Source organism: Oncorhynchus gorbuscha, linkage group LG11 (assembly GCF_021184085.1).
Source record: "Oncorhynchus gorbuscha isolate QuinsamMale2020 ecotype Even-year linkage group LG11, OgorEven_v1.0, whole genome shotgun sequence".
NCBI classification, from domain to species: Eukaryota; Metazoa; Chordata; class Actinopteri; order Salmoniformes; family Salmonidae; genus Oncorhynchus; species Oncorhynchus gorbuscha.
The window spans coordinates 14,559,497-14,570,676 of NC_060183.1; the positions used below are offsets into that span (position 1 = coordinate 14,559,497).

Consider the following 11,180-nt stretch of genomic DNA (forward strand, 5'->3'; position numbering starts at 1 on the left):
TTCTTGTTGGTTGTAATAAATAATAACGGATACATTTCGTGAAAATAAAGTAAAAATAAACGGCAAATTAATCACAAAATAGCAAAGTTGGGTTGGAGCCTTTAAAACGGTGGCCATCCAGTACAGCACCATCTTTCATCTGTATCGATGTCAGAGTGGTTAGAGGAATAATAGAGCCCTGAGTACCAGGCCATTAGGACCTGATGGACGGATAATAGAGCCCTGAGTACCAGGTCATTAGGACCTGATGGAGGGACAATAGAGCCCTGAGTACCAGGCCGTTAGGACCTGATGGAGGGACAATAGAGCCCTGAGTACCAGGTCATTAGGATCTGATGGAGGGACAATAGAGCCCTGAGTACCAGGCCATTAGGACCTGATGATTGTTAGCGAGATGGGTACTACCAACACATGTCCAGAGTGAATAAGAGGGGATTACGGTAACGTAATCAACGGTAACGTAGAGTTTTACTGCCAGTGTGGCGGTAATAAGGTCACCTCGAGGTGTTATAAAAAAATAAACTGTTGTCTGATCAGCAGACAGAATCCGTTCAACTCACAGCAGTTAGCATTACTATTGCCAAACTCATACACCAACCATGCTGCTTCAGATACAAGCCAGTATGCCTTTGTGTGTGTATGTGTGTGTGTGTGTGTGTGTGTGTGTGTGTGTGTGTGTGTGTGTGTGTGTGTGTGTGTGTGTGTGTGTGTGTGTGTGTGTGTGTGTGTGTGTGTGTGTGTGTGTGTGTGTGTGTGTGTGTGTGTGTGTGTGTGTGTGTGTGTGTGTGTGTGTGTGTGTGTGTGTGTGTGTGTGTGTGTGTGTGTGGCACCCCAGCGTGGGTTCTGCTGGCTCAGCACTTTCGATCAGCCAATTAATTTCACAGCGGCTCAGGAGAACAGCGTGTAAAACACACACACACATACACCGCTACAAACACACTTATACACACACATAGTACACACCGACAACACTACATTATACAATGCTGACGTCTCTGTACACACCAACACTGCTACACTACACAATGTACTCAGACAGACACACACACATACTGTACACACAGCATCATTAGAATGCTTTATAGAACACACACACTCATAATAGCTAAATAAGTGCTCATGAGAATGAAGGGCCCTTGGGAGACCTACCTTGAGGGCACAGAAGATACAGGAGTCTTCCATACACTTGTGGGTGGTCAGCTGGCGGAAACTTCTACGGAAGATATCCAGATGCCACAGGACCTAAAGAGAAAACATACATTTGATATATGTACATGTTTTGTATATTTTATATCTTTACATTTTTATAGGTCCAATGCTGAGGATTTTTACCCCCCCCCCACTTCCCTCCCTCTTCCCTCTCTCCTCCCTCTACACTCTCTCCTTCCTCTTCCCTCTCTCCTCCCTCTACACTCTCTCCTCCCTCTTCCCTCTCTCCTCCCTCTACACTCTCTCCTCCCTCTTCACTCTCTCCTCCCTCTTCCCTCTCTCCTTCCTCTTCCCTCTCTCCTCCCTCTACACTCTCTCTTCCCTCTACACTCTCTCCTCCCTCTACACTCTCTCCTTCCTCTTCCTTCTCTCCTCCCTCTACACTCTCTCCTCCCTCTTCCCTCTCTCCTCCCTCTACACTCTCTCCTCCCTCTTCCCTCTCTCCTCCCTACACTCTCTCCTCCCTCTACACTCTCTCCTCTCTCTACACTCTCTCCTCCCTCTTCCCTCTCTCCTTCCTCTTCCCTCTCTCCTCCCTCTTCCCTCTCCCTTCCTCTTCCCTCTCTCCTCCCTCCTCTTCCTCCCTCTGTCCTCCCTCTACACTCTGTCCTCCCTCTTCCCTCTGTCCTCCCTCTACACTCTCTCCTCCCTCTTCCCTCTGTCCTCCCTCTACACTCTCTCCTCCCTCTTCCTTCTCTCCTCCCTCTACACTCTCTCCTCCCTCTTCCCTCTCTCCTCCCTCTACACTCTCTCCTCCCTCTTCCCTCTCTCCTCCCTACACTCTCTCCTCCCTCTACACTCTCTCCTCCCTCTACACTCTCTCCTCCCTCTTCCCTCTCTCCTCCCTCTACACTCTCTCCTCCCTCTACACTCTCTCCTCCCTCTTCCCTCTCTCCTTCCTCTTCCCTCTCTCCTCCCTCTACACTCTCTCCTCCCTCTTCCCTCTCTCCTCCCTCTACACTCTCTCCTCCCTCTACACTCTCTCCTCCCTCTTCCCTCTCTCCTTCCTCTTCCCTCTCTCCTCCCTCTACACTCTCTCCTCCCTCTACACTCTCTCCTCCCTCTACACTCTCTCCTTCCTCTTCCCTCTCTCCTCCCTCTACACTCTCTCCTCCCTCTTCCCTCTCTCCTCCCTCTACACTCTCTCCTCCCTCTTCCCTCTCTCCTCCCTACACTCTCTCCTCCCTCTACACTCTCTCCTCTCTCTACACTCTCTCCTCCCTCTTCCCTCTCTCCTTCCTCTTCCCTCTCTCCTCCCTCTTCCCTCTCTCCTTCCTCTTCCCTCTCTCCTCCCTCTACACTCTCTCCTCCCTCTACACTCTCTCCTCCCTCTTCCCTCTGTCCTCCCTCTACACTCTCTCCTCCCTCTTCCCTCTCTCCTCCCTCTACACTCTCTCCTCCCTCTACACTCTCTCCTCCCTCTTCCCTCTGTCCTCCCTCTACACTCTCTCCCCCCTCTTCCCTCTCTCCTCCCTCTTCCCTCTCTCCTCCTTCTACACTCTCTCCTCCCTCTTCCCTCTGTCCTCCCTCTACCCTCTCTCCTTCCTCTTCCCTCTCTCCTTCCTCTTCCCTCTCTCTTCCCTCTACCCTCTCTCCTCCCTTTTCCCTCTCTCCTTCCTCTTCCTTCTCTCCTCCCTCGTCCCTCTCTCCTTCCTCTTCCCTCTCTCCTCCCTCTTCCCTCTCTCCTCCCTCTACCCTCTCTCCTTCCTCTTCCCTCTCTCCTTCCTCTTCCCTCTCTCCTCCCTCTACCCTCTCTCCTCCCTTTTCCCTCTCTCCTTCCTCTTCCTTCTCTCCTCCCTCGTCCCTCTCTCCTTCCTCTTCCCTCTCTCCTCCCTTTTCCCTCTGTCCTCCCTCTTCCCTCTCTCCCCCTCTTCCCTCTCTCCTCCCTCTTCCCTCTCTCCTTCCTCTTCCCTCTCTCCTCCCTTTTCCCTCTGTCCTCCCTCTTCCCTCTGTCCTCCCTCTTCCCTCTCTCCTCCCTCTTCCCTCTCTCCTCCCTCTTCCCTCTCTCCTTCCTCTTCCCTCTCTCCTCCCTCTTCCCTCTCTCCTCCCTCTTCCCTCTCTCCTCCCTTTTCCCTCTGTCCTCCCTCTTCCCTCTGTCATCCCTCTTCCCTCTCTCCTTCCTCTTCCCTCTCTCCTCCCTTTTCCCTCTCTCCTCCCTCTTCCCTCTCTCCTCCCTCTTCCCTCTCTCCTTCCTCTTCCCTCTCTCCTCCCTTTTCCCTCTCTCCTTCCTCTTCCCTCTCTCCTCCCTCTACCCTCTCTCCTTCCTCTTCCCTCTCTCCTCCCTTTTCCCTCTCTCCTCCCTCTACCCTCTCTCCTCCATCCCTCCTTAGTTTATTTATTTATTTATACATCACCACAGTGCAGGGAAGAAATATTCTACCCCAAACTCTCTCTCTCTCTCTCTCTCTCTCTCTCTCTCTCTCTCTCTCTCTCTCTCTCTCTCTCTCTCTCTCTCTCTCTCTCTCTCTCTCCCTCTCTATCTATATCCCACCCCCTCTCTCTCTCTCTCTCTCTCTCATTTCAATTTAATGGGCTTTATTGGCATGGGAAACATATGTTTTCATTTCCAAAGCAAGTGAAATAGATAATAAACAAAAGTGAAATAAACAATACAAATTAAATAAATAGTATACTCACAAAAGTTCCAAAAGAATAAATACATTTCAAATGTTACATTATGTCTATAAATAGTGTTGTAACGATGTGCAAATGTTTAAAGTACAAAAGTAAAAATAAATAAACATACATATGGGTTGTATTTACAATGGTGTTTGTTCTTCACTGGTTGACCTTTTCTTGTGGCAACAGGTCACACATCTTGCTGCTGTGATGTCACACTGTGGTATTTCACCCAGTAGATATGAGAGTTTATCAAAACTGGGTTTATTTTCTAATTCTTTGTTTTTCTCTCTCTCTCTATCATATCTCCTTCTTCTCTTCCTCTCTCATTGTCTATTTTTCTCTCTGTCTCTCTGTCTCTCTGTCTCTCTCTCTCTCCCTCTCTCTCTCTCTCTCTCTCTATCATATCTCCTTCTTCTCTTCCTCTCTCATTGTCTATTTTTCTCTCTGTCTCTCTGTCTCTCTGTCTCTCTGTCTCTCTCTCTCTCTCCCTCTCTCTCTCTCTCTCTCTCTCTCTATCATATCTCCTTCTTCTCTTCCTCTCTCATTGTCTATTTTTCTCTCTCTCTGTCTCTCTCTCTCTCTCTCTCTCTCTCTCTCTCTCTCTCTCTCTCTCTCTCTCTCTCCCTCTCTCTCCCTCTCTCTCTCTCTCTCTCTCTCTCTCTCTCTCTCTCTCTCTCTGTCTCTCTCTCTCTCCCTCTCTCTCTCTCTCTCTCTCTCTCTCTCTCTCTCTCTCATCGGAGTGCATGCTGGGAGTGCATGCTGGGAGTGAGTCGTCAAGCAGGAGTGATTGTGAGAGCGAATGGAATTTCTTTTTCACTCTATCGGGTTGTTGTATGTATATATATATATTGATTAGGTTAGTTGTTTTAAGGGTATCTTGTTTAAACTATCACTAAGCACGTATAGGGGTGGTGGGATCTTTGAGGTTGGTGTTTCGCGAGGGCACAACCAGCGGGTGGGGCTGGTTGTTATGGCCACTCGTGGAAATGGAGAGTTTGAAAAACTTAGTCGGAGGCATGGAGTAAAGATTCCTGCTGCGACAGGGTGTTCAGTGGAAGAATGTAGCTTGGCTGTGGGTGCTATCATTGGGTATGATAGCATCAAATCAGCCTCAAGGATGAATAGCGCTGTAGTGATATTCTTAGATTCAATTGAAAAGGTGAATAGAATAGTTGAGATGGGTGTCGTGTTGAGAGAAACACAGACGTCGGTATTTCCGCTTATGAATCCGGCGAAGAAAGTCATGCTTTCTAACGTGCCACCATTTGTTAGAGATGAAGTGTTATGGCGAGAGTTATCGCGCCATGGTCAAATAGTGTCTACAATAAAGAAAGTTCCTTTTGGATGCAAATCTCCGTTGTTGAAACATGTCGTGTCTCATAGGAGACAAGTGCATATGATTTTAAAAAAGGAAGGAGATGAACTGGATTTAGCGTTTAGCTTTAAGATTGATGGATTTGATTATGTCTTCTTTGCATCTACTGAATCAATGAAATGCTTTGGCTGTGGAAGAGAGGGGCATTTGGTGCGTAATTGTCCCGAAAATGAGCGCGCTGAGCCTGGTAGTAGTTTTAGTGCGAGTACAACTAACGCACCACCGCGAAGGGATGAACATGCTAAGGGTACAGGAGAAGAGAGAAGGTGGGCAGATGTGGTTGGAAAAGGAGGAGAGGAAGGCAGTGTGGATACGGGGGCAATTGTGGTAGATCAGAACAAAGAGGGAGGGGAAACAGTAGGCGAGATTGCGACTGCCGTCGCTGAGGTGGTGCTGGAAAATGAAATTGGAGGTCAAGAGGAGATTGAAATAACGGAAAAGGAAGCGGATGTTTTCAAAATACCGAGGAGTAAACGGAAGAATGTAAGGGGTGGTGAAGGGTCTAATTCTAAGAGAAAGGTAGAGTTTGATAAATCAATTGAAGATGAACAAGGTGTAGAGATGGTGGAGTATTCTTCTGGGGAGGATAGTGAGAGTGAGTCATCTGACGCGTCACAACAATATAGTGAGATAAATGGGGTGGAAGGGAGGTATGGGATCGAGAGGATACGTCAATTTTTGAAGTTGACAAAAGGGAAGAAATATATGCAAGATTACAATGTAACTGATTTTTTCCCTGAACGTGAATTGTTTATTGAATCAGCAAAGTTTCTGATGTCAAAAATTACAGGCGGAAGTTTGAAAAGCCCTGAAATTGCTAGACTCAAGAAAGTGGTCACAAGAGTGATAAGTGATGTAAATTCTAAAGAAAATGAAAGAGTTCAGTTGCAGTCTTAACTCTGTAAAGAGATGTGGTGGCTGGATCGTCCTCTGTATATTTTTTTATCCATGAGCAGTTTTAAGATTTCTTCTTTAAACGTAAATGGGGCAAGAGATGTAAAAAAAAGAGCCATGGTGTATGAGTTAATTAGGGGAAAGGGAAGTGACATAATTTTTTTACAAGAAACGCATAGTAATTTGGAAAATGAAGTTATGTGGCAACAGGAGTGGGGGGACAGTGGTGTGTAGTCATAAAAACTCAAAAAGTGGGGGTGTGGTTATTTTGTTCTCAAAAGGGTTTTTGCCGTTGTCATATGAGGTTGAAGAGGTAGTTGAGGGGAGGTTATTAAAAGTTAGAGCAAGGTATGAAAACATCACTATGTGTCTGATAAATGTATATGCCCCAGTGATGACAGTTGAGAGGGTATGTTTTTTAGAGACACTATCAAATACCATTGAGAAATGTAACAAAGAAGATTATTTGTTTATTGCTGGGGATTTTAACTGCACAGTTAGTGATTTAGATAGAAATCACCAAGAACCTCATATAGCCTCAAGGATGTTTTTAAAACGCCTCATTGTAACAAATGAATTGTGTGATATTTGGCGGAGTCAACATGGAGGAACAAGGCAGTACACCTGGGCGCATGTGAGAGAGAATATCATCTCTATGGCCAGGTTAGATAGGTTTTATGTTTTTGAGCATCAATCTCAGGTCTGTAAATCAAGTGTGATAACTCCAGTGGGGTTTTCTGATCATTGTTTAATAACAGAGGTGGTGTTCATTAACGATGTAAAACCCAAAAGCGCATACTGGCATTTTAATATAACTTTATTGAGTGATGCTCACTTCAGGAACTGTTTCAGTTTTTTTGGGAGAGATGGAGATCTCAAAAGCCAGTTTTGTATCCATTCAACAGTGGTGGGATATAGGGAAAATCCAGATTCAACAATTTTGTAATCAATACACGAGGAATGTCACTAAAGATATCACCAGATCAATGAAAGCCCTAGAGATTGAAATAGTGGAACTCATGACATTGGTTGAGACCACAGGAGATCGAGGCCATACTCAGGCCCTCAAGAGGAGAAAAGCTGCATTGGTAGACCTGCTGGGTATCAGAGCACAGGGGGCACTGGTGAGAAGTAAATTTCAGGGAATATCTGAAATGGATGCCTCATCCAAATTTTTCTTTGGTTTAGAGAAAAGAATGGACAAAGAAAAATTATTCATTGTCTCAAATCAGCTGTTGGACAAGAGCTCACTAGCCCTAGTGAAATTAGAAAGAGGGCAGTAGAGTTCTATGCTGAGCTCTACAAATGTGAGTACAAAGAGGACAAAACAGTGACACAGCAGTTCTTTGATGGGCTCCCAAAGGTGGCTGCAGAAGTTCAGGTTGAGCTTGAGCAACCATTGTCTTTGCAGGATTTATACACTGCATTAAAAGGCATGGAAAATGGAAGGGCACCAGGCATTGATGGGCTTCCCGTTGACTTTTTTAAGTCTTTTTGGGCTATGTTGGGAGAGGATTGGTTAGAAGTAGCTAATGATAGTTTAACCGGAGGGTTACTACCAATAAGCTGCAGAAGGGCTGTCCTCACCCTACTGCCCAAAAAGGGTGACCCAAGGGAGGTGAAGAACTGGAGGCCGGTGGCTTTATTGTGCACTGATTATAAGATATTGTCAAAAGCTTTGTCCAACAGGCTGAGGGAGGTGATGGGGCAAATCATACATACGGATCAGTCCTACTGTGTTCCTGGCAGGCAGATAGGGGATAACATTTCTCTGATTCGTGATTTTTGGACGTCTCTAGGGATATTGGGTTGGATGCTGGTCTAATTTCAATTGATCAGGAAAAGGCATTTGACCGAGTTGAACATCAATACTTATGGCACACACTTGAGGCGTTTGGGTTCAGCTCTGGTTTTATTGCCATGATCAAGGTGATATATGGTGACATTGAAAGTGTATTGAAAGTTAACGGTGGTTTGAGTGCTCCTTTCAAAGTGTGTAGAGGTATTAGGCAGGGATGTTCTATGTCAGGAATGTTATATGCCATTGCTATAGAGCCACTACTAAATAGCATTAGAAGTCGCATTGCAGGGGTGTGCTTTTCAGAGGATATTCCTCCTATTCGTCTCTCAGCCTATGCTGATGATGTAGTTGTGCTAGTGAAAAATCAAGCGGAGGTGGATAGCTTGAGTCTAATTGTTGATCGTTTTAGGGGAATATCCTCTGCAAAGGTAAATTGGGAAAAGAGTTGTGCGTTACAGATTGGAGAATGGTCTGGAGGGATCATGGCTTTGCCAGGGGGGCTAGAATGGTGTAAAGGAGGTTTTAAGTATCTTGGAGTGTACCTAGGAGATGAGGGGACTATGGAAAAAAATTGGAGTGGGGTGGTTGAAATGGTGGAAGGGAGGATGAGGAGATGGCGTTGGTTACTATCTCGTATGTCATATAGGGGGCGCACTATTATAGTTAACAATGTGATTGCATCTGCACTGTGGCATCGGTTGTCAGTTTTAGAACCACCATCTGGCCTTCTGGCTAAGATACAGGCAATTATTGTGGATTTCTTTTGGGATAAATATCACTGGGTTCCACAAAGTGTTTTGTATTTGTCAAAAGAAGAGGGGGACAAGGTCTTGTACATCTTGCTAGTAGGGCTGCTGCTTTCCGGTTTCAGTTTATTCAAAGGTTGCTTTATGGACCGGAAAATGTGGTGTGGAGAGGGGTGGCAGGTCTTATATTACAACGGGTTGGAGGATTAGGTTTAAAGAAGGCTTTATTTCTGGTTGATAGTAGCCAGATTTCTAGGGAGAGAGTACCTCCGTTTTACAGAGGACTTCTCAGAGTATGGAGCATAATGAAGGTGTCCAGACGAACTTCAGCGGAGTCAGTGCATTGGCTGTTGGAGGAACCTCTGGTGTATGGGGCAAGACTGGATTGTACAACTGCAGCTGTTCCACATTTCTCCAAGATTCTGGTGAAGGGGAAAATCATCACCTTAAGACAGTTAATGGCCATAGCTGGGCCCGCCTTAATGGATGGAAGACGGGTGGCAGAACATTTGGGGATGAGGTCGGAAAGGATTGTCGGACAAATGCTGGGGAGCTGTAGGAAGGCTCTGTCAGCGGAAGAATGGGGTATGCTTAGTAGCCACAAGAAGAAGGTACAAGATGAAGACGTCTCATTTCCAAGACTAGGGATTACACCAAATATCCCAGAGTCAGAAAGAAAGGCGTTATTGCTGGATTTGAGAGGGTTGGAGGAGGTGGGTTTGGATGAGGTGAATGGGAAGGACTTGTATAGGGGTGTGTCAAGGTGTTGAATAAAGATAAATTGAAAAATAGAAAAGACACTCCATGGAGGGTAAAATTGGGCATTGATGACAAGGTAAAGCCAGCATGGAGAGCACTGTACAAACCACCGTTACAAAAGGGTACTGGTGATATGCAATGGAGGGTTTTACATGGCATCATTGCAGTTAATGCTTTTGTATCTGTTATTAATTCAGATGTTAGAGATGGATGTCCTTTTTGTAATATAAGAGAAACCATTTTTCACTGTTTTATGGAGTGTGAGAGGATAAAACCTCTATTGGAAATGCTGGAATCTTTGTTTAAAGCTGTAGGGGAATTTTTCAATAACACGGTTTTTATTTTGGGGTTTCAATATAGTAAACAACAGAAAAGAAAATGTCAAATGTTAAATTTTATTTTGGGACAAGCTAAGATGTCAATTTTTCTGAGTAGAAAACACAAGATAGAAACGGGATATGGGCAGGATGTAAGATGTGTTTTTAAAGGATTAGTAAAAGCAAGAATAAAAGTAGATTTTGAGTTCTTTTCAGCTGTAAAAGATCTCCTATTATTTGAGGAGAAGTGGGCCTACGAAAGAGCGCTTTGTTTTGTAGAGGAGGGGAAATTATTTTTTGCCGATGAAATAAGTTGAATGTATATGTTATGTATTTATTTTTATTTAGGAATTACATTTGTTTTTTCATTTCTGAAAGGGCAGTGTGTCATTTGTTTTTATGTTAACACTTGAGTAAAAAATAAAGGTTTTATAAAAACTCAAACTCTCTCTCTCTCTCTCTCTCTCTCTCTCTCTCTCTCTCTCTCTCTATCATATCTCCTTCTTCTCTTCCTCTCTAATTGTCAATTTTTCTCTTTCTTTGTCTCTCTCTATCTCTCTCTCTCTCTCTCTCTCTCTCTCTCTCTCTCTCTCTATCATATCTCCTTCTTCTCTTCCTCTCTCATTGTCAATTTTTCTCTCTTTCTTTGTCTCTCTCTCTCTCTCTCTCTCTCTCTCTCTCTCTCTCTCTCTCTCTCTCTCTCTCTCTCTCTCTCTCTCTCTCTATCATATCTCCTTCTTCTCTCCCTCTCTCATTGTCTATTTTTCTCTGTCTTTGTCTCTCTTTCTCTCTATCGCTCTCTGTATCTTGTGAGAGGTCACTGAGAATGACAGTCCAGCATAGTCTGTGTGTGTGTGTGTGTGTGTGTGTGTGTGTGTGTGTGTGTGTGTGCGTGCGTGCGTGCGTGCGTGCGTGCGTGCGTGGGTGGGTGCGTGCGTGTGTAGGTGCGTGGGTGCGTGCGTGCGTGTGTAGGTGCGTGCGTGTGTGGGTGTGTGCGTGCGTACCTGCAGAGCACTGTTTAGGAAGCAGCTGTTCTGTCCAGGTTCGTTGCTAAGGCCTTTACTCGGGGCGAAGGAGGCCATAGTCCGAGGGGTCGTGATCAGTCCCTGTAGCCCTCCACCAGCATCTCCGCTGCCACCGCCCGACGCAAAGTAGTTCCTCTTCCACGACATCACATCCTGCCGGGCGCTCCCATCACCAGGGAGGGGAATGAGATGGAGCAAGTTACTCCCATTAGAGAGAGAATGACAAACAAAGAGAATCGGTAGACAGAGCGATGGAGAGCTTTGGTCTCTTTCTGGTAAGTCTTGCCAGGCAGGTGTCTTCAGTCCTTCCACAGTTCTGTACTTCTGTTCAGCCTAATATCTCTTCTCTGCTCTCACTCTGCCTGCAAGAGACAAACCACACAACACAATCACCACATCTCTTATACAGTACCGCACACACACAACAAACAG

The 11,180-nt window shown here is 45.6% G+C and overlaps 1 protein-coding gene across 1 annotated transcript in view; it reads right to left on the minus strand.

Moving 5' to 3' along the window:
* The window catches only part of LOC123989614 (inactive ubiquitin carboxyl-terminal hydrolase 54-like), a 53,502-nt gene extending 42,427 nt beyond the window's left edge, over nt 1–11,075 (minus strand). Inside the window, exons 1-2 of the mRNA XM_046290734.1 lie at nt 10,728–11,075; nt 1,150–1,242 (exon numbers count right to left, since the gene is read on the minus strand). Coding sequence (XP_046146690.1) covers nt 1,150–1,242; nt 10,728–10,895 — 261 coding nt within the window. The 5' untranslated portion in view covers nt 10,896–11,075. The remainder of the gene's footprint in view (nt 1–1,149; nt 1,243–10,727) is intronic.
* Between the last annotated feature and the right edge of the window lie 105 nt (nt 11,076–11,180).